Below are 24,610 nucleotides of genomic sequence, written 5' to 3'. Positions count from 1 at the left end.
ATTAGGTTATTTCTGAAATACATTCTGACATGAAGTCCATCCTTGCAGAATTTACAGTCAGCAATGAAAGGAAATTGAGTGTTACCTCCAAGAACTTCCCAGGTTTTGGTACTTAGTTCAGATACTCAAGCGTTTTAATATGTTTTTCCTCAGGACAAATCCCCATTTAAAATCATTGTCATCTTGGACAAGAGGACATAGATGGCAGGAGAGTACTTTATTTGACTTTCTCAGGGTCATCAAACTAGATCCTGGAAGAGCAGGCTTAAAACATTGTGCTTGTACATTTCCATCTGTCTGCTGAAGCTTCCAAAGGTGCCACATGTCCTCCAGTTGGCAGGACATGGCTAATTTCTTTCAACATTGAGGCCAGCAGGCCTGCCTGAATACACAATTCTCAAAACTAAGACTAGTGAGTATGAAAAGGAGTGGTATTCCCATAATGTGCTTATCAGATAACATCAATGTATCTTGGTTAGCAAGTACAAAGGGCACCAATGAAGCAAACTACTTTTCTTAGGAGGGGCAACGCAATATGTGCTTCAGAGATACCACTGCATTTTAAAAAACTGCAACAGACTGTCATGTTGAAAAGAAAAATGAGAGAGCTGTCGCAGGAGGCTCATTCCTTCACACCATCAACTGAACTGTGACAAATGTGTAAAAGGACAGAGAGCCAGAAATCTAAATGATGCCTTGTTGGAATCTCACAAGCTGTCATTAACTGCTCATCTTTATTTTGGGTTTAGCAAATGGTTGGCAATAGACATGCAAATTATAGGCGGTTCCTGTTCTATACCAAATTATGTTCTTAGAAACTACTTTTTAAAACATATGGTTATAGAGTATTTCATGTTTTTTGATAGGAAAAATATAATAGGTGGGGGAATAAAGGTGATGGGGAATGTGTAAATCATTTATTGGCCAAGTACTTTGCTTTAATAAATCACAACAACATGTCATGAATTCAAGACTACATAACATAAAAACCCTTCTCAGTGGTTCTCAAACTGATCCACAGACCCACAGAGTTCTGTGGGAATGCTCTGGGATCCCGGCTGGAATTCAGAGGGAGGCCGAGCGGGGATGACTTCTGGAACGCCATTTCTGCTGCTGCAGAGGCACTCTACTGTAATCTTCTTAGGGCAGTCTTCCACTGCCCTGTATTTGAAACGGCAAAATTATAATGTAAGCTTTAGGATTAGGCTTTATGATTTCAGAGTTGAAGGAATTTAGAGATCTTCTAATTTCTAATCCAGGCTTTGCAAACTCTTCACCTTGTGGAACCTCTAGTAGAATAAAATTGATAACAGAGGAGAACGATTACAATCTCCTGGAATTAAATGAATGCAAAAGTCCACATAAACCTGCCTCAGAATCGTATATTTTATCTTAAAAATTCATAAGTAGTTTGCTTTCTACTCCTTATCATAATCATGGCTGCCTTAACCCAAAAATAACGTTTATACATATATAACAGGAAGTAAAATTGTTCTAGGAACTTGCACCATGTTTATGTTGTAGCTTAATATTGGCCCTTGGCATTTCAATGTGTACCTCAGAGATTAAAACGACCTTAGGGCTTGTGGAGGAAGTGTTCCCGCTTTGTCCCTTCCTTGTATGGATCTATGGGCACAGGGCATTGGTGTGTTTGTCTTTCCTCCACTGAGCTGACAACTGCATGGGTTCACAGGTGTGTCATGGTGTTGGATGTGTGCACACTTCTGGAAAGGGGGCCTGAAAAATGGGATGAAACTGCAGCCAGGGCAGTGTCAGGACTGCTGGCTCTTTCCAGGAGAAGGGGTGCAGTGGCACTGGGGTTTGGCCCTGAGAGTCCACAGGAGGCCCACCCAGTGTTCCTGGCCTGGGCAACTGGGCAGAAGGCCCCACCGCCTACACCTTCACCCTGAGACTCTGTCTGTCCACCTCCTGCCTCGTCTCCTAGTCACACTGCCTACTTCATCTGCCTTACTTAGGGCTTCTGCCTCTCCTTACCAATAATGAGGAAACCTGGCACCTAGCTAAGGGACCCTCCCCTCCAATAAATAAATAGCCTTCCGGTTTGGGGCCAGCAAGCCTCCCAGAGTCATTGCACCATGATCAGGTTGGTTTATTATTTTTTTTCTGTTTTGTTTCAAAAAACAATCTTTTTTAAACATCATTAGTGAGATTTTTTTCATTAGCCACCAATGTTGGCCTCAAATCAGAGGGCTGTAGCCCTTGGTGTTTGTAAACTAAATAAGAATAGGGTGTGGTGGTATGAAGGGTTTTTTCCCCCCCTTTTCTCCTTATCTTTGAGATATTCCTTTTGTAAAAGAAAAATTAAATACTTTTAAAAAACTGAAATCTGATGAAATAGAAGCTGGAACCCTCCTTTTGGAATATTTAACCTAAGAACCTCATGGACTATGAATTTACCCATAATTTTCATTGGCCGTCAGGCTGGAGCTTTTAAAGAAAAACTGTTCTCTAACCAGGATTGTAACAAAAGTGTAACTATGATTTCAGAATTGAAAGCTGATGGTGCAGATATGTATTTAATATTCTGTATTCTTACAATATTACTGCATGACTATTCTACCCCCTTTTCGTACTCTGTAACTATCTTCCAGAAACATCACCTGCCCTCTCTCCTGTGGTCTCTCAATCTTATAACTGTATTCCTGCTATTAAAAGATATAGTTATTTTAAAAGCCAAAAAAAAAAAGCAGGGGTGACCTCAGTTTGAGAACATGATTCTAATCCAACTTCATTTAACAATTAAGGATACTGACATTCAAAATACACATATTTTAAATTCAACAGAACTGTGTTGAGAACCAGCTATGCACCTTACTGTGTACTTTGGTAAGTCATTTAATCTATGTGAAGCTTTCAGCTCAGATACTGTAAAATATTGTAATTTTAACCTTCCTTATGGAGGTTGGAGAAATAACACAAGTATGGGCTTACTGTGGAGGGGCAGTTATCATTCCCTTCTTTTTCAACATGAGCTAACTTGCAGAAGAAAGAAGACAAAAAAATGTCAGCCTGAAGGGTATGTGTGAAAGCAGATGATAAGGAACCATTAATCTTTACTATATTATGCAGGAAAGAATTTAGGAAATGATTATGTGCATTTTTTCTCACAGGTTTTTGACACAATTTAATAACATCATTTTCCTTACTGTCCTACTGTCTCCCATAAAGATGGACATCATATTTCAGACATACCGAATTCTAATACCAGAAGAGGGAGAACTAGAATATATGAGGAGATAAATAGTGGATAGACAAAGAGAGAGGCACAGATGAGTTATGTAAAATCCGACCTTTGATTTGAAAGAAGAATCTTTTCTTACACAGGAGTTAATATACCACATTATTTTTCACCCAAACTTAATCTTTGTGAAGACAATCAAATTAAATGAAAATTCTCAGAGATTCATAAATTGATTTCACTTTACTGAGTCAACATAGAATAAATTTATATCTCAGTGTAATATCAACTCTTGTTTAGTTAAATGAAAAGCGAATTCCATCTTGGTGCTAGACTCATTTTTTTTCAAATATGCTGTATTGACCCATTTATTGTCACTCATTCATTGCTGAATATATGACAAATGCTGATGTTTAGGAACGTTGCTTTATGAAATTTTAATTCAGAGATGTTTACATTTTTAAGAGAGTAAGGATCATTTAGAGTCTAGCTTCTTGCACAGCACACTTAGTTTTGATTTCTAGATGCATATTTGAATTAAAAGTTAAGATCATGGGAAGATGGTAGAGTAGGAATCTCCAGTAATCTGTCTCTCCCCAAACAATTATTGACCTGGCAGGAACTGTATGAATCAACTACTCAGAAACTCCAGAATCTTATGGAACACTGTGCAGCATCCAGGGAAGAGAGGGAGGAGGAGGCTGGTAAATTGTGGCACGTATGGGTATGTTCTACCCTCCCTGCAGTGGCTATGAGAGCCCATCCCCCAGCTTCCTGGTGTGCAGCACAGGAGTCTGCAGCTTGGGCTCCTGGTGCAGGTTGCTGGTACTAAGGTGGAACAAAAAGAACTACTCTTCCAAACCAGGGTGTGTGTGGTTTTATTACAGATCACTGCTTTTGATCGGCTTCTTCACATTGCTAGGGCAGCCATTGTTCCAATCCCCTTTGAACAAAGGCAGCAGGGGAATCTTAAAGACAGTAACTTTACTCAAAACTATGGAAAATGGTTAAAGGGCTGAATTAACTGTGTAAGTGTTCAATCAAGAAAATGCAGCTTTTTTAAAAAAAAATGAATTAAAAAAAAAAAAAAAAAAAGAAAATGCAGCTTCAAAAGCAATAGAAGAAGTTCCTGGTGCATTTGCTAGTCCCTTCCACAACTCCTCCACAATGTGGGGTGGAGTCAGCCTTTACTCCCACTGTGGTTAAGTGGTCCTGTTCCAGAAGGAACAGAGTGGCCCCTGTGCAAATACTGGGATGCATGTATGTCAGTGCCAACCTGACAGAAGTTGGAGGGACTGAACCAGCGCCTGTGTAAGGCCTGCCCTCCCAGAGTTTGTCCTAAAGGCAGAGAAGTGGCTTGCAGACAACTGGGACAGTGCAAGAAAGAATTAAACTGAGGTGACCTGGGGCAAAGGACTACCTGCATTAAGTCATACAATAGAACACCCAGCAGAGGGGTAGTAGTCTATTTCAAAGAGAGTAAGTAGAAGGGGCATTCACTGCAACACCTTAAATTGTAAACAGGAGAATTCCCAAGTGCAGGAGCTAGCTAACAAGCCCAGGAAAAGAAGCAGACTCAATGGCTCCATGCAAATCAGATAAGACAGAGAAGACCCTGAACTTTTTACATTTGACCTGGCCTGATTTTCTTGACAGGAGGACTAAGCTATCAAGGAGACTTCCTGCCAAAGCAGAGACAATTTGTAAAGACTGTGAAAGGTGCTTTACGCTTTCATTTGATTGTTGTTTTGATTAACTCTTGGCACTCAAGAAAATTTCTGTATTATAACTAGTTGGATCCCCTTAAGGAACAGACAGTTCAGGAGCTAAATCCCAGAGGTGATACTTTAAAATATTAAAATGTACAGTGTGCAATAAGAGATTACAAGACAAATAAACTGAAAATTATGACCTAACCAAAGAAACAAGATAAAAACCATCAATAAAGAGGACCTGTCGTTGGACTTATCAGACAAAGACTTTAAAAAATGATCCTCAATGTAATCAAGGAGATAAAGGAAAACAGAGAAAGAATTAAAGGATATGCAGAAAACAATGAATGAACAATAGGGGAAACTCTTTGAGATTTTCAATAGGAACCAAACAAATACTGGAATTGAAGAACTCAATAACTGAAATGAAAAATTCCCTATACAGTTTCAATAGCAGATGGAAGGTAGAAGAAGAAAGAATTAGTGATCTCAAAGTCAAGACAATCGAAATGATTCAGCCTGAGGAGGAGAAAGAAAAGAGAATGAAAAAGAGTTAACAGCACCTAAGAGATCCATGGAACACAATCAAGTGTACCAATATATGTGTTATAGGGGAATGACGGAGGGAAAAGAAAGAGAGAAAGGGGCGGAAGGAATATTCAAAGAAATAATAGCTGAAAACTTCCCAAATTTAATGAAATACATGAATCTGCACATTCAAGGAGCTCAAGAAACCCCAAACAGGATAAACTCAGAGAGAACCATGACCAGACACATAGTAGTAAAACTCCTCAAATCCAAGGACAAGGAGATAGTTCTGAAAGCTACAAGAAAAAAGCAATGAATTATGTACAAGGGAATTCCAACAGAGTAACTGCCAATTTCTCATAAGAAACCATGGAGGCAAGAAGGCAGAGGGTTGAAATACTTGAAATGCTAAAATGCTATTCCCAAATAAACAAAGGCTGAAATACTTCATTATATAGACCTGCCCTACAAGCAATGCTAAAGAGAGTTCTTCAGACTGAAAGGAAAGGACACTAGATAGTGGATCAAAGTGGCATAAAGAAATAAAGATCTCTGATAAAGATAACCATATGAGTAATTATAAATGCCAATACTATTTTATTGTGCTGTTTGGAATATAAATCACTTCTTACTCCCAATGGGCACTAATACACAAATTCAGAAAAAGTAATGATAAATCTATGGTTTTATATATAGAATACATGAATATATACTTTGTGAAATTCAAAAAAGGTAGAAGTATGGAGAGGTAAAGGAACAGTGTATAAGTATGCTATTAAAGTTAAGTTGGGTGGCGGACTTGGCCCAGTGGTTAGGGCGTCCGTCTACCACATGGGAGGTCTGCGGTTCAAACCCCGGGCCTCCTTGACCCATGTGGAGCTGGCCCACGTGCAGCGCTGATGCGCGCAAGGAGTGCCCTGTCATGCAGGGATGTACCCACGTAGGGGAGCCCACATGCAAGGAGTGCGCCCCATAATGAGAGCCACCCAGCACGAAGGAAAGTGCAGCTTGCCCAGGAATGGTGCCGCACACATGGAGAGCTGACACAAGATGATGCAACAAAAAGAAACACAGGGCAGCGGACTTGGCCCAGGGGTTGGGGTGTCCATCTACCACATGGGAGGTCTGCGGTTCAAGCCATGGGCCTACTTGACCCGTGTGCAGCTGGCCCATGTGCAGTGCTGATGCACTTGCACGCAAGGAGTGCCGTGCCATGCAGGGGTGTCCCCCACATGGGGGAGCCCCATGTGCAGGGGGTGTGTCCCGTGGGGAGGGCTGCCCAGTGCAAAGGAGGGTGAAGCCTGTCCAGGAATGGCACTGCACATGTAAAGACCTGACGCAGCAAGATGTTGCAGGGAAGGGAAGTGCAGATTCCTGTGCTGTGATGGCAGCAGAGGCAGACAAAGAGTGCGCAATGGAGTGGACACAGAGAATAGACAACCGGGGTTGGGGGGAGGAAGGGGAGAGAAATAAATAAATCTTTAAAAAAAAAAAAAGGAAAAAAAGAAACACAGATTCCCGTGCCACTGACAACAACAGAAGTGGACAAAGAAGATGCAGTGAATAGACACAGAGAACAGACAACTGGGGTGGGGGAGGAAGGGGAGAGAAATAAATAAATAAATCTTAAAAAAAATAAAGTTAAGTTGGTATTGAATCAAATATGATTACAGGAGATTCACCTATAGGGTGAAAATGAAAGTATGGAAAAAATATATACCATACAAGTAGTACTTAGAAGAGAGCTGGGGTAGCTATACTAATATCAAATTAAAAAGACTTTAATTAAAAAACTGTTACAAAGGAAGAAAGGTCATCTTATACTAATAAAGTCATCAATTCAAAAGAAGACATAAGAAATAGAAATATGTAAGCACCTAACAGCAGAGCCCCAAAATATCTGAAGCAAATACTGACAGATTTCAAGGGAGAAAGAATTGGTTCTCCACTAACAGTAGGAGACTTCAGCATATCACTTTCAATATGGATAGAATATGTAGACAGAAGATCAATAAAGAAAGAGAAGACTTGAAAGATATTCTAAAGAATTAGACCTACAGACATATTCACTTCACCAACCATCACAGGAATATGCTTTCTTCTCTAGTGCACATGGATCCTTCTCTAGGACAGCCCATATGTTAGGTCACTGAAATTCCATATACCAAGAAAAAGATTATTAAACTTAATCCATTCCTCTGAGTGTGAACCCACTGTGAGTTGGACACTTTAAGTTACTTCAGTTAAAGTGTGGCCCACCTCCATCAGCATGGGTCTTAATCTTATTACTGGAGTCCTTTATAAGCAGAATGAAACTCAGAGAGAAAACCACAGGAATCAAGCAGTTGGATATCAATGGAACCTAGAAGAGGACAGACCAGGATAAGCTGCCATGTGCCTTGCCATGTGAAAGAAAAACCAAGGTGTGCTGGCAGCCAGCCCCAGAATGCCACAGTCTTCAGGAAGAAAGCATTGCTCTGATGATCCCTCAATTTGGACTTTCTTTTAGCCTCAAATCAGTAAGCTAATAAACTGCCATTGTTAAAGCCAACCCATTTCAAGGTATTTGCTTGATCAACATAGGAAATTAAAAGAGATCATAAAACAAGACTCAATAAATTAAAAAAAAAACATTGAAATACAGTGTATTTCACTGATCACAATGGAATGACATCAACAACAGTGAGAAAAGGAAAATCCACAAATACATGGAAATTAAACAATGTACTCTTAAACAACAAATTATTCAAAGAAGAAATCACCAAGGAAATTAGGAAATATAATGAGGTGAATGAAAATGAAATCACATCATGCCAAAAGCTTATGGGATGCAGCAAAGGCACTGCTGAGAGGGAAATTTATAGCTCTACTGGTTACATTAAAAAAGAGGAAAGATTTCAAATCAGAGACTTAACCTCAAAACTGGATAATCTAGTAAAAGAAGGGCACACTATACTCAAGCAAGCATAAGGAAGGAAATACAAAGATTAAAGCAGAGATAAGTGAAAAATAGAATTAGAAAGTAATAGAACCAACAACAAAAAATGGTACTTTGAAAAGATCAACAAAATTGACAAAACTTTAGCTAAGATGACACACAAAAAGAGAGATCAAAAATAACAAAAATCAGAAATGATAAAGGGGGTCTTATTACTGACCCCATAGAGATAAAAATAAAAAGACTAGAAGAGGATACAATGAACAAGTGTATGCCAACAAATTAGATAACCTAGGTGAAATAAAAAATTCCTAGAAACACAGAAACTACCTATACTGACTCAAAAAGGAATAGAAGATATCAACAAAACAAAAACTAATAAAGAGATTGAATCAATAATCAAAAACCTCTCAATAAAGAAAAGCTCAAGGCCAGATGGCTTCACGTGTGAATTTTACCAAATATTCCTAGAAGAATTAACACCAATCCTGCTTAAGTGCTTCCAGAACACTGAAGCAGCAGGAATACTCTCTAATTCATTTTCTGACATTAACATCACTCTCATACCAGTGCCAGATAAAGATACCACAAGTAAATTCCAGACCAGTCTCTCCTAAAAATATAGATGTAAAATCCTCAACAAAACACTAGCAAATCAAATCCAACAGCACATTAAAAGAATAATACAAGATGATCAGGTGGGATGTATCCCAATATGCAATGGGTGGTTCAACATGTGGAATAATCCACCACATTAACACACTGAAGGAAGAAAACCACATTATCATCTCAATTGATGAAGAAAAGACATTTGACAAAATCTAGCACCCCTTTTTGATAAAAATTTAAAAAAAAAGCTTAGAAAACTAGGAATAGAACTATACTTCCTCAATATGATAAAGAGCATACATAAAAAACTCATGGCTAAAACCATACTTAATGGTGAACTAGAATCTTTCCCTCTAAGATAAGGAACACTGTTACTACTTTTATTCAATATTGTCATGGAAGATTTAGCTAGAGCAATTAGTCATGAGAAAGTAATGAAAGGCACCAAACTGGAAAGGAAGAAGTGAAAATTGCCCTATTTGCAGACAACATGTCCTCTATGAGAAAAACCTGAAAAATCAACAACAAAGCTACTAAAACTAATAAATGAATTCAGGAAAGTGACAGGGAACAAAATTAACACCAAAAACCAGTTGTGTTTCTATACACTATAACTGAACAGGGTAAAGAAGAAATTTTAAAAAATCTATTTACAACAGCAACTAAAAGAATTAAATATCTAGGAATAAATCTAACTAAGGATATAAAGGACCTGTACACAGAAACTATAAACATTGCTAAAAGAAATCAAAGACCAAATAAATGGAAGCACATTCTGTGTTCATGGACCCGGAGACTGTATTAGTTAGCCAAAGCGGTGCTGATACAAAGTACCAGAACTCTGTTGGCTTTTATATAGGATATTTATTTGGGGTAGAAGCTTACAGTTACCAGGCCCTAAGAGTCCAACTCAAGGTACCATAAAAGGTATATCCTTACCCAAAGTCTTTTGCCATGTGTTGCAGCAAGATGGTGGGAGATGTCTGCGAAGGCTCAGGCTTCCTTCCTTCCTCTTTAAGGCTCCATGGACCCAGCTTTTCCTATCTTGGCTGTAGGTAGGCATAAGGCTTGTGCCTCTCCCTGGGGCTCGTTTCTTTCCAGCCTCAACTACTCTGGTATCTTTACAAGGTCAGCTGTAGACTATCAGTCTCATCTCTTTCCAGGGCCTCTGTTGTATCCAATGGAGCCTTCTCTCTTTCTTCAGGTATCTGCTTCTCTATGTGTCAATTTCTGCATAAGACTGTTTTATCCCTATTAAGGTGCATGCCCTAATGACATGGTCAAATAAAAGTCCTAATCTTGATCTAATAAAGTAAAAGTGAAACCTCTGAATCTAACACAATCTAATATCTATTTTGGGAATTCATAAACAATACCAAACTGCCACAGAGACTAAATACTGTTAAGATGTCAATTAGTGATTTACAGATTCAATGCTATCCTAATAAAAATTCCAACAACATTCTTTGCAGAAATGGGAAAACTAATGATCACACATTTATAAGGAAGGGCAAGGGGCTCTGAACAGCCAAAGTCATCTTGAAAAAAAGAATGAAGTTGGAGGACTCAAACTTGCTATCTTAAATCTTATTATAAAGCCACAGTAATCAAAAGAGAAAGATACTGACATAAGGACAGGCATATAGAGGAAAGGAATCAAGTTGAGAGCTCAGAAATCAACTTTCACATTTATGGTCAACTGATTTTTGATAAGGGGGCAAAGACTACTCAATGGAGAAAAAAGTTTCTTCAAAAAACAGTATTGGAAAAGTGGATCTCCATTTGTGAAATAATGAAGAAGGACGTCTACCTCACCCCATAAACAAAAATCTATCAAAGTGGATAAAGACCTAAATATAAGAGCCAGAACTATAAAACTCCTAGAAGAAAATGTAGGGAAGCCTCTTTAGGAATGTATATTAGGCAATAGTTTCTTAGACTTTATGCCCAAAGCATATCCAATAAAAGAAAAAAATATATAAATGGGACGTCATCAAAATTAAAACTTTTTGGCCTCAAAGGACTTTATCATGAAAGTAAAATGAAAACCTACACAGTGGGAGAAAAAATTTGGAAAACACACACCTGATAAGGGTTTAATATCCAGAATATATAAAGAAACTCTTCAATTAAACAACAAAAAAGACTCATAATACAATTTAAAAATGGGGAAAAGGTTTGAATAGATATTTACCTAAAGAAGATATATAAATGGCCAGAAAGCACATGAAAAGGCATTCAACATCATTAACCACTAGGAGAATGAAAACCCAAACCCCAATGTGATATACTATGCATACCCAGTAGAATGGCTACTATTACAAAACAAACAAGCACACAAACAGTCTATTACAAGTGTTGGAGAGGATTTGGAAATATAGGAACATACATTTATTGTTGGTGGCAATGAAAAATGTGCGCTATGCAGCCACTGTGGAAGACAGTTTGACAGTTCCTCAGAAAATTAAGTATAGAATTACCATATGCCCTGGTAATCTCTTAAAACTTTTAGGTTTTAAAATCTCTAAAACTTTTAGGTTTATATATACATATATATATATATATATATGTATATATAAACCTATATATATATAAACCTATATATATATAAACCTAAAAGTATATATACATATAAAACCTAAAAACATATATATATATGTTTAAGAATTGAAAGATGGGACTCAAACAGATATTTATACATCCATGTTCATAGCAGCATTACTCACAACTGCCAAAGGGCGGAAGCAATCCAAGTGTCCGTCAACCAATGAATGGATAAACAAAATGTGGTATATAAAAACAATGGAATATTCAGCCATAAAAAGCAATGAAGTTCTGATACATGGAACAACATGTATGAACTATGAAGACAAACATGTTGAATGGAAAATAAGCCAAAATGACAAATATTATATGATTTCACTGATATGAAATAATTAGAATGAGCAAATTCATAGACTTAGAATCTAGAACATAGGTTATCAGGAGCCAGAGTGGTTGTAGGGAATGAGGAATTAATGCATTAATTTTAAAGTTTCTATTTGGGATGATGGGAAAGTTTTGGTAATGAATAGTGGTGATGGTAGCACTACACTGTGAGTGTAATTACAGTACAAATAATATATTTGATGTGGTTAAAAGGTGAAATTTTAGATTGATATATATTAGAGGAACAAAATTTTTTTAAAAAGTTAAAATTTTCTTTAAGATGGTACATTATTATTAAAAGAAACTGCAGGGGAAGTGGATTTGGCTCAACTGATAAAGCGTCTACCTACCACATGGGAGGTCGAGGGTTCAAACCCAGGGCCTCCTGGTCCATGTGGTGAGCAGGCACATGCGCAGTGCTGATGCATGCAAGGAGTGCCGTGCCACCCACATAGTGGAGCCCCACACGCAAGGAGTGTGCCCTGTAAGGAGAGCCACCCCATGTGAAAAAAGCACAGCCTACCAGGGAATGGCACCACACACACGGAGAGATGATGCAGCAAGATGACACAACCACAAGAGACACAGATTCCCGGTGCCACTGACAAGATTACAAGTGGACACATAAGAACACAGAGAGCAGACAATGGGGGGGATGGGGGGTGAGGGGAGAGGAAAAAAAAAAGAAACTGCAATACTCCATTCTTACAAAGTAAGACCTGAAAGAAAGTTAAGTATTTCACTTACTTTACCAACAGATATGAGGGGTGGGGGTGGGCGGGTATATGAGAACCTCTTATATTTTTTGAATGTAACATTAAAAAAAAAAAAGAAAGAAAAGAGATATGAGGAAGTTAGCCCAAAGGGGTGAAACAATGAAGACTGGAAAATCAAAAAGGATCTGAAACACTGTGAAAGTGAAAATGAATTTCTTTCTGAAAGGCTATTATAATTTGATAATTGATTGTTCACTGCTTTTCAGGTGAAAGACTTCTGTGAAAAAACTTAGTTTTGTAGGTGGATATAAATAAAAAAAAATGAATTTGTTTTGGAAACTTTAGTTCATATTCAGTTTGGTTCAATTTAGATGCTATAATGTTTTACACTTGACTAAAAGCTTCATTGAGGGAAAGGCTATGTCTTGTTCTGTTCACCACTACAGCCTCATTATCTAGTGTAATGCATGACACATAGTAGGCACTTAATAATATCTCTGGAATGAAATTTGATGATTAACTCTAGGCTAGCTCACTATATTTCTAGCAGACTAATTTCTAGAAAACTGCAATATTTTAAAGTTTTTATTTTTAACCTGGCACATGTGGTATCTTAAAGAATAATATAAGCATTTATTAGTATAAATATATGCTTTGTCCAATGGCTTCTGAAAGTTGCACTCTGATCCAAGAAAGCCAATAAATCTTTACATGTTTTGAAAAATAACCTTAAATGCAGAATTTTAGCAGTTGAGTTTTCTAAAATTGATGTAGCACAAGCACATTCACTCAATGTATGTGAGCATTCTGATAACTCTGGCAATCACACTGCAGAGAAATAAAATAAGAAGACACAAGGGCTACAGGTACACTGACCCACAGTCACTGTGTTTATAAAAAGCACCACAGGAATAGACAGTGATAAATCATTCATGAAGTCAAAAGTAGCCTTTTGTCTCTTACCTAAACCAAATCATTAGAACTAGAATAAATTCTATTAAGTGCTATTTTCAAGTCTTGTTGTTTAATATAGTCATGGCAATAAAAGAAGCAAACAAGATTTCTGTTGAATCTGAGAGAACCAGATAAGTACAATTTGACATACTACAGTATCTTCCCTACTGGGCTCACTATTTGGGTATTTTACTTACAGTAAATTACACTTGCTATGGTATGAAAAGTTTACTAAGAACCTTAAAGTTGCATACTGTTAATATGCATATGAGGAAGTTAATTTAGGAATGGAAAGGACATCTGTCTTAGAAAAAACGTCATAACATCTTCATCAATCTAGCAAAGAAATTTGTCATATCTACTTAAGGTTTTTAAAATTTATTCTAGTACAAGTAGAGTGTTAAGATTCATATTTCAGGTTTTTTTCTCATAAAAATGGAAACCTAGACAATGTTTGTGAATACCTTGCGTTCTGGCTTGAAGACATCTATAATTTCTCCATTGGAAAAGTTCATAACAAATCCTCTTAAAGGTTCTTGGTCCCCAAAATGAGGCTTCCCATTCACTGCAAACATCAAACCTGTAGCAACATATCCAGTTAACTTTCCTTTAAAATACAGACAAGACTGACCTTCAAATATGCATGTATGTTACACGAACAACAGATGTAAAATCAACTTGGTGCCTAAAACTGGTAACAAGGGTAGAGAATAAAATATTTAGCAAATGCCTCTTCTTGACTGACAAGATCAGGTTAGAGGGCCATCCTCTTTGCAATAGGAAAACCAGGAAATGGAAAGCCTATTCTACTTGGGAAGCCAGTAAAAATCAGGAATATATAGATATATAGATATAGATACAGATACAAATATAGATATAGATATATAGATATAGATACAGATATAGATATAATCGTAGGCACCCTAAATTGATTTAGGAAAGAAGCAGCTTATTTAGGCTAAACACTTCTGGGTAACAGATCTTATCATGGATATGCAATATTTGCTCTAGCTACAGGAGAGCTGGAGAGAAATATTCAAAGAAATATACAATATAAATTGAAGGATGCTCTGATTTGAAACACCTGGAGTCTGAAAATGTGAGAGGCATATGTCAGATTATCAAAGATATATTTTTCCCTAGTAAAAAAAAAAGATCATCTTATTTTGTTAACTCCATGAATACTCTTTGTAATAAAATTATACTTAGTATAATACTGTTTATCCAAAACACTAAGATGATTTGGTTAGCTAATACTTCCCAGTTTTCAAAAAATTGAAACATATTAAATACTGTATAAATAACACTAAAATATTAGACAATTTTTTTTATCTTTCTTTAAGGATGATAGGGTATGTTAGCACATCATATTACAAAAGATTGCCACTATAAATATCAATTACTATTGTAAGAAATTGTAGACAGACTTTCCATTATAATGTGCTTTGCTTTTGTTTAGATTCTGGTTTTAACCAGATTTCTTCCAATTTTCTCTCCTGATTATTGCTTCTCGTTTATTTCTGTTCACTATGAACTTGATCATCCTCTTTATTAAGTGAATGATCCTGCCAAATTTATTCTTTAAATATGAGGTAAAAGTCAACATTATAAATATTACTTCCACTGACATTGATGAGACTCTTTTATTACTTTATTTACTATTTATTCCTTGGGGAAGTCAAACTTGCTCTCTATCCAGTTACCTGAGTCCTAACAGGCCATGTGCTAAATAAATTGGTGGATGCTTGGGAAGACAGCATGTATATGTAAATTTAATAGTTTATGAAATATAAATATTATACTAATCACTTAAATAGTCAATCCAATTGTAATATAGGTATAGTACACTTAATGAAATAATTATATTATAAAAATTGTATATACATTTTAGAAATTGAATATATTTTCAATGTGCTTAGTATTCATTAATTAAAGAAGTAGTATGTTGAGTTGTTTTGTAAAGTGAGTTACGTGGATCTTATTTTATCAATTGATAGTATTTTTCTGATATTCTTAAAGTCAAGAAAATCTATTTTGAAAATAAGAAAAATAATTCAAGGTTTTAATGTAACCTGGTATGTAAATATAAGCCTCACTTAATTTACATGTTTATCCTTTTTAATTTGCTACCACTTTTAAAAAAATATGAAATGGAAGTATTTAGAATACTTATTTTATTCAGATATATACCGTCTGTTGATGATGTGTGAAGACATAATATTAATCATTTCATAACTAGAGCAGATCACCATAATTAAAGAAAAATGAAACTAATGTTTGGGAACAAATGTTTAATGCTTTAAAAACAGTTGTTGAATTCTTTGAATTCTTTATTATTTCTGTATAAGGAATAGTAGCACTTGAGTTGAAAATGATTTATAATTTACTAACAGTTTTAAGATATTTTAAAATATCATACAAAATATATAAAAGTATAAAGAAAGCATGTGAGAGTTAAGACAATTTTTCAGGCTAGAGAACAGTATGACAAAACACACACACAAAAATACATTAAGATTAGATACCTGGTATATATGAAATTGCAAATACATTTCTTCCAAACGATGCATGCTTGATCTCTCTCACAAATTCTTTGGTATCAGTTTTAAAGCACTGAATCCGGCCATTTTCCCTGTCTGCCACACACAACTGGCCCAAATGAGGCACAAGGGTCAAGCTGTGAGGAAGACTGAACTGCCCTGGTTTAGGATTGCTCCCTGAAGATTCTAGAGAACAAACAAACAAACAAAAGCACCTTAGATCTGTAATTTATAAAATCACCCAAAGTCTGACTCCCTATAAACTTTTAATTTCCCAAATGCATGATAGTAAACGATTAAATATTGGGAATCAAGGGATAAATAAGGTATAGCAGTTTATAAGTTTTGGCCACAGTATCTTTGACCTACAAACACATTAAAGATTTGTCTTATTTGGACAAAGTTTTCTGGCAGAAGCATTTTTTATCTAATTACTTTAAGATGTGTAATAAGTGTTTTAAGCCAATTGGAGCCACACAGAAACCCAGTTTTCTTCACTTTGGAGGACAATTACATCCCACAAAATGTGAATGGGTAGCCAGTACCCTAATCCTAATGATAATGGCTAAGATATACAGCTATACAATTAGAGATTAAGAGTCTTTTGGGGTACCTTCTCCCCACTGGGTGATAAACTTTCCACTTGGTGAAAACTGCACAATCCGACTATTGCAGTAACCATCTGATACGTAGATGGTTCCAGTGCCTGGATCCACAGCCACGTCGGTGGGTTGGCAGAAGTGATTCTGGTCGCTGCCTGGTTGCATGCTCCTTCCCAGGATTAAGAGAGGGGCTTCCTTACTGTTTGGGTCCAGCTTGAACACCTTTTTAAAAATGGCATAAAGACCTTATCACTTAGTATGGTTATTATTGTCATGTCCACATGACTAAACCACTATCACAAACAAGCAGAGTGTAAGCTACCAGAGCTTATTTAAAAGATTTTAAAGAACTGGATGGGGCACTAGAAATCATCTACTCTCATTCCTTCATTTGAGGTCTACAGAGATTAAGTGATTTGCTTAAGGTCACCCAATTAATTAGTAGTGAATGGAAACTAGTTCCTGGGTGTCCTGTTCCAATCCTGCCCTCTATATTTCCTTTCTGTTTTTCCTTAGCTAATAGTATAAGGCTCTCCAGATAAGACATGAGCACTAAATGTTTACTGAGATGATATCTGAAGATTGTGGAGAGAACAATTTAATGACTCGTGTGACTACAACATCTGAGGGTCAAGTACTAGTTCTTTGTCTCCTATTCATGAAATTGATATTAAGCTAGAGCTTACCTTTTTGGAGAAAGACTTCCTGATTATTTTCTGTGATTGAAATATAACTTCTTTTAAAAAGGACAAAATAATTGTCCATAACATGCTTTAAAATTTGATTTTTTGTACATAAACATATACTCAGTTTATAGAAGATTTAAGGTAGCTTAGAAAAGAAAACAAAAAACACAAGTGGTAAAATTAGATAGAGGAAATAAAAGCAGAAGTAGAAAGCCCAGAAGGAGGGGAGGTCCCATACAGTTGCCATTAGTGGAGCTTCATTTCTGAATCTAGGCTTCCTGCCAGCCACAGAGAGAAGAGAGTCCTGAAATTTTACATATTAGTTTTCCCTTGCACTGAGTTCAAAAAGAAAACTTTCAGATGTGGCAGTTCTATTTTCTTATGACAAACTTAGTGGGTCACAGAAAATGACCCAGACAATTCCAGCAAATGAGAGCAATCTGAAGGCCAGCTCTGTTAACTTCTGTTTGAATAAACTGCCAAGTGGGAAGATTACCTGATGGAGAGCCACGTCTGTGACCCAATAATTTCCATATTTATCTATACTCAAGCCATGTGGTAAATAAAACCTGCAAAATAAAAATAATTATCTTTATTTTATATTTTCCCAAAGCATATAAGAGAGGATTTTTTCCTAATTAATCCCTAAAGGAAATAAAAATTTATAAATTGATAAATGTATCCTTCTTTAGTATAGAAAAACCAAAATGAATTATTAAATGAAAACACCTGTTATAATAGAGTACTAATTTGTGACAAACCTTAAGTAGTGTTTAGTCATATTAAGAATATATAATGAGGCTTACCTATAAAACGTGAACGTTTATTATAAAGTATGGTATATTAGAGTATATTTTGAACAATACAAATAACCTCAATTTTAAAATGGGTTGTAAGGTTATAAATATCAACATCTTAAAAATAAGTATAAAATCTAATTGTCAAGAGATAATAGAAATTAAATTGTATAGGCATTTTGAATAAATACACTATAAAGTAATGTAATGCTATATTAATATAATATTAAATATGACTCAAAAGCTTTAAGTGTACCTATCAAAGAGAGTAAAACCAAAAGAAAAACTTTTTTTAAAGAAAATTAGAGAATCTAAGTTTCTTTTTAGTTAGAAAATCATAAATTAATATAGTCCGAGGCCCACAGGCTTGAGGAACCTGGCAGAGTTATCAAAATATGGACAATATCTTAATGTGGTTTTGTTCAAATAACAGCTCACAATTCACAAACTATTTTTTAAAGTTTCTAGCCTCAGTATGGTATCTGCACCAGATTCCCCCCACACCCCCCAGCCCCCTGTCCCGAGGGCCAAGATTCTAACACCCTGATCCCGACTTTTTAACTGACCTAGATCCCTGCTTTGGTAGCTTACTGGGAGGAATTGAACTGCTTTCAACACAGACACACCCTCTGAAGGCCAAATTGATTTAGCAGCAGTTGGTGTGGCTTCTTCCTTAATTCCTTTCTGGATGAGGATGCTTCTGATTAATGGGTAGAGCTCAAAAGAGACACCTTCAAGCATATTGAGTGATGGAGCTTATATTAGAATTTGGCCCCTGACTCACCATCCTAGAATCCTATTTAAGAATTCAAAGCCTCATCATTACTATCTCCATAAGCAACTGGATTCAAAGCGGAGGGCTACCTGTTTTCAAAGAAGTGGCTTTCCTTGTGCCTAAGCAGATGGAATAGGTTATAGGCCCCGAAATTGCCAGGTTAAAATGGTTGAGGACATTCTGTAAGCATTCAACGACCATGACTAACAGCTAACATTTTTTGGCAGCCAAATGCCATTCAGGAATAAGCCCAAATAATTAGCAGCTCTCAACGCCAAATTATATGTACATGCTAAGGAAAGCTAAAAATGACATTTGTTTAATCTTCATTTTGAGATGGGAAGAGAGGTGCTTTTTTTTCTTAACTGTGATTATGTGATGAGTTTGGTTATGCATTTCTTGTTTTAAATCTTCAGATCAGCTGACCAGCAAGTCACTTCATTAGCTATGTATAACAATGACTCTTAATCTTGACTATATATTAGCATCACCTGGGGAGCTTTAACACTACTATTCTGATGCCTAGGTCCCAACTTACACTGAAAATCTAATTATTTTGAAGCTTCCCAGATAGTTCTAATATTGAACCAGGGTATGATGGTTTGGCTAATGTGTCAACTCAGCCAGGTAATTCTGCCCAGTTGTTTGGTCAAGCAAGCACTGGGTTAACTGTAATAGAAGGACAGTTATGGGCTTCAGTTATCAGTGACTTTACTGCATAGATAGTTGATTACATCTACATTGGCCAGGGAGATTGCCATCAGCCATGAATGACACTTTATCCAATCAGCTGAATGCCTTCAAAGGGGAAGTGATTTCAGCATTCAGAGAGAATTTCCCAGCTTGTCTTTGGATAGCCAACATCTCGCAGAAACTTACCAAGGACCTTCATTGGACTTTCATCGGAGCCACTGGTTTGCAGCTTGCCTATGGAACCTGGACTTGTGCATCCCCATGGTCATGTGAGAGAATCTTATAAATCTCATAGTATTTACAGATATCTCCTGTTGATTCTTTTTCCCTAAAGAACTCTGACTAAACACAGGGTTTAGATGTAGCTATTTAGAAAATGCAACAATGGGATGGCTGAGCTGGTCTCCATGAGGTGGGCTTCCCTGCCACCAACTAAACACCCTCTATCAAAGATAAGACCCAAACAATACACTTTATACCAAGTATGAGTAGTATATGCCTCAACAACAACATAAGTAATTTAACTCACATATTTTTCCCACTGGACTGAAGTATTGCAGCATTATTTGGGTCTACGACAAGAATAGTGTCTTCTTCAATTGGTCCAAGTCCTCTTTGCTGGTAAACAAATTTGCTGTCAAATGAGCTAAAGAAAATGCATTAGAATGGAAAATAAACCAGTCAGAAACTTCAGTGAATTTGAGAAATGCAGACCAGTCAGTTTGAGATTCTACATACAGAATCAAAAGGAGAGCTCATATGTATTTAATTTGATTTCATTGTCCTCCACGTTTCAGTCTGTTGGCTTATAAACCACTCAGATCAGTAGAGCAGCAGCAGGGACACTGTTTGGAAATGAATCTCAGACTGACCATATCAGAATCTGCACTTTCAAAATGTCCCTAGGTGATTTCATACGCACATTAGAGTTTGAGAAACAGTGAACTAGAACAAAGTAACTATATTTTTAAAAAGCTCTTTAAAGTATTTTAATTAAATTAATTATTTTCTTTCAAATTACTAAGGAAAGCACTAAACCTAAAATGTATCAAAAATATAAAATGATTTATTCTGTCAATGAAAAATATGCTTATACTTTAACAGAGAGACAAAATTTTCCCATATAATAACTTTGCAGAAGTATAAAAGGGCCAATGTGTAATAATTAACAATAATAAAAAAATGAAAACAAAAAAACAATTTCTGCTTTTTAATTCAACATCTTCCAGGTTATTATAAAATACTATGTATACATGTTTATTTATATTTATATCTGTTTTAGTAATATCTTTCCTTAAGCTGTAGACATTGCACTCTTTTCAATTCCTTTTTGGGAAATCATATATTAATGGAAATAAATGACAATCATAAACTTTCTAATCTAAGCTTATATAATATATTGGTAAATGCATACAACACCAGAAGCCCAACTTCTATTTTCAAAAACAAAGAAGTGGATCAGCACATAGTCAAGCATATGTACATGTGTTGTGTTTCTGTGTGTTTGTGTGTGTATTTGCCAGATAGAGTCAAATAGATGGATGATCAGTGACTATATCTGTGAAATAGAATATTCTTTATAGCACCTGAGGTATATTGAATTATGTACCCCAACAAGCACATGGTTTTAATCTTAATCCACATCACAGTGAGCTTAACCCACCTGACAATTTGAAGATTTCATATTTAGTTGGAATGAAGTAGGGTGGGCCTTAATCTGGACTATTGGGGGCTTATGAAAAGAACCCTGAAGTCACAGAAAAGAGGAAGGAGAGGACACCACCACTTAATGTGAGACAGAGATGTGAGCCAAAGAATCCCAAGGACTAGCAAGCCAGCACCAGAAAACTAGCAACCCCAGCAGGAAGCAAGCCTTCTAGCTTCCAAAACTGTGAGACAATAAATTGCTGGTATTTAAGCCAAAACTTATTGCATGGTATTTGTGATAGCAGCTCTGACAAACTAAGACAATGTCAGACAAAGCTGAGGGGGGGAAAAAAACAACTAAAAATTGGTAATTCAAATGTATAAGAAAAATAATCCAAATAACATTAAATATTTATGGAGATATATTTGCAATTTGAAAGGTGACATACCGCTCAAATCTGTCATAATGATTGATTAGTTTGATATATGTATGGGACTTATGTAGAATCCCAGTAGGAGAACAAAATCTTTAGAATTACATTCTCTTGCCATCAAAAATATACATTACAAACTTATTTAGAGCTTCTTGACTATTATAGTCTTTTGGGTATTTCTTTCCTGAAAGAAAACAATATGCTCCTGAAACAGTTCTTTTCGATGCATTCAATTGAACCTAATACAATGATTCAGCTTTGTCAACCTAAATCTTAAGTAATACTGTTTATTTATGATATTATGTACATTTAAAACCATATAGCAATATATGGAAAAATATATATATTTATGAAATGGAAGTAGTATCACTAACAAAACATATTTTATAAAATTTAGATGGGATCATAATTGAATTGAAATGTGAAATTTTACTAGCTAGAACCAATACAAAAATATATAAGGTGTTATTAAATCAGAGGAGACTTGCAAAAGGTCAAGAATGAAGTCACTCTTTCTTGCTACTATGAAATACCAAAGAGTTTTTTGTATATCTAGAATTCTATTTTCAATATGAATATCTTCACTAAAAACTTTATAGAAAGTTTTCCTAGAAAACAAAGGTATTGGATTCAACCATCACTCATGTTTTATTTTTTCTAACTGGACTATGATATCTGTTAACTTAAGGTCAGCAAGCCTAAGTAAGCTATAGGTCTCCTATTTAAGTGTAATAGGATGAAGTCTCTTTATTCATTATCTCTTATAAGGTTTAAGTCCCTATATTCCTTATTCTTCAGAAGCATTTCAGTGCTTTATAAAGACACAAGAAGAATATGAATAACGTGACAAGTATCTATCTAGTAGGAGTTAAAAACTTCTTTTTCTCTATTTTTAATTGAAAATTTTATTGAGATAATTGTAGATTCACATGCAGTTATGAGAAATAATATAGAGAGATCTGATGTACACGTTACCCAGTTTCCACCAATGATAGCATTTTGCAAAACTACAGTATTGCAACCAGGATGTTGATATCACCCATTGATTAATTCAGATTTCCTCTTTACCTTTTTTTATTCACTAAATTTTTTTTTCTAAAATTTTCATTTATTCTTACAGTTTATTTGCTTGGATATGAACAGCCTTGTTTATTACTTCTTCAGCCCAACCCCAACTAGGAGTAGCAATATGGAAAGTTACCAAGTCCTCGTAATTGTTACTGTGCTACTCACTTTATATATAGATAGTATTCTGACCCATCATTGGCAACCAAGACTAGTGACAGTCCAGTGGCCTATTGTACATTGCTACAAAACTTGAGCATATAAGACTTCAGTACACTTAATCTACATCTTTTCAGCAGAATGACAAATAATACAGGAAGCCTCACACGTTTGTGTATTTCTCCAAAAATGGGTTGCAGTAATTTCATAAGATAATTGTCCCAGTGTCTTTCACTTAAATATTCACCATCAATCCTAAACCTCTGGTCATAATTATTTAGGAAATAATATTCCTACAACTCATTGCTCGGGAGAAAGTAGAAAAGAGATTTTCTTCCCCAAGAGCTTACACTGAGTTGGTGCTGGGTTTAAGATATATGTAGGGGATTTGAATCTCTGGACTGATAATATGACACCCAGGCCCAGAGCCTCAACAGACTTCAGCTCCTACACTTTGACTTATTGGACTTACTCCACTCAGCTAACATGGAGTTGAAGAAGGTCAACCACCACAACATGGAGCCTAGAGTGTCTACAACTAGAAGCGGGAAGAGTGCATCCAGTACCCATGTGGAATCTAAGCCCTCACTTGACATAGGTGTGCAATGGACACAACCAATCCAATGTTCACAGAGAAAATGTGGAATGGGTGTGGGAACGGTAGCCATGGGGGCTCCTGGGTGTGGGGAACGGGAGGAAGAGATGAGATGTGGAGGCGTTTTCGGGACGTGGAGTTGTCCTGGATAGTGCTTCACGGACAATTACGGGACACTGTAGATCCCCCCAGGGCCCACTGGATGGAACGTGAGAGAGTCTGGGCTATGATGTGGACCATTGACTATGGGGTGCAGTGATGCTCAGAGATGAACTTACCAGGTGCAATGGATGTGTCATGATGATGGGAGAGAGTGTTGCTGTGGGGGAAGTGGGGGGCGGGGGCGGTGGGGTTGAATGGGACCTCATATTATTTTAATAAATAATTAAAAAAAAAAAAGAGCTTACACTGAATTCCTCTAACTTGAAGCATTTTTTATAGCCTCAGTTTATATCTACAGACACACAAATATTTCAGAATGTAAACTGTGGCTTAAATTACTCACTGGCAGCCCTGTAAGCTCAGAGTCACTGACTTGAAATATTGGGTTGGTTTCTAAGAAAACAAGCTGTATTGAGGAAGAAATAGATGTGACCTAGATCCTCAATCTTGAGCCAGCCAGGTGAAATGAAAATGTTGCGGCTGACCAATAGGTAAGTGAAAAATATCCTTTGTCAATATTCTCCATCACCCACAAATAATGGAAAAAAAGAAATCAAGTAATTGATGTTTTGCTGTCCTGAACACAATTTGGAAGTGTGTAGATATCTATATCCATAATATGGAAATTTCTAGTGGTTGCTGTGGTATAACAAAAAATTTGACTGGTCTTTGTCCTCTGATCCTGAGGAAGGAATCTCTGAACTTCCTGTGACAGAAGTATCTTTGCTCTTCCTGGTGGGCCCAGCCATAACTGCTGCCTTAGGGTGGGGGTGGGTCAAGCCAGAAAGAACAAACAGGTGATTTAGGGTTTAGGGTTTCCAATCACATCAAATAACTCATCTCTCTGACCTCTGGGAAGAAAAGGGTGGTT

At 36.3% G+C, this 24,610-nt stretch overlaps 1 protein-coding gene across 15 annotated transcripts in view; it reads right to left on the bottom strand.

The window, feature by feature from the left end:
* The window catches only part of PAM (peptidylglycine alpha-amidating monooxygenase), a 311,548-nt gene that overhangs the window by 13,024 nt on the left and 273,914 nt on the right, over window positions 1-24,610 (bottom strand). For all 15 annotated transcript variants that reach the window (XM_058276787.2, XM_058276770.2, XM_058276809.2 and 12 more), the window contains 5 exons: window positions 20,207-20,323; window positions 17,909-17,981; window positions 16,738-16,948; window positions 16,110-16,310; window positions 14,049-14,164 (listed from right to left, as the gene is read on the bottom strand). In XM_058276787.2, coding sequence (XP_058132770.1) covers window positions 14,049-14,164; window positions 16,110-16,310; window positions 16,738-16,948; window positions 17,909-17,981; window positions 20,207-20,323 — 718 coding nt within the window. The remainder of the gene's footprint in view (window positions 1-14,048; window positions 14,165-16,109; window positions 16,311-16,737; window positions 16,949-17,908; window positions 17,982-20,206; window positions 20,324-24,610) is intronic.

Source organism: Dasypus novemcinctus, chromosome 2 (assembly GCF_030445035.2).
Source record: "Dasypus novemcinctus isolate mDasNov1 chromosome 2, mDasNov1.1.hap2, whole genome shotgun sequence".
NCBI classification, from domain to species: domain Eukaryota; kingdom Metazoa; phylum Chordata; class Mammalia; order Cingulata; family Dasypodidae; genus Dasypus; species Dasypus novemcinctus.
This window is presented reverse-complemented; position numbering and strand designations above follow the sequence as displayed.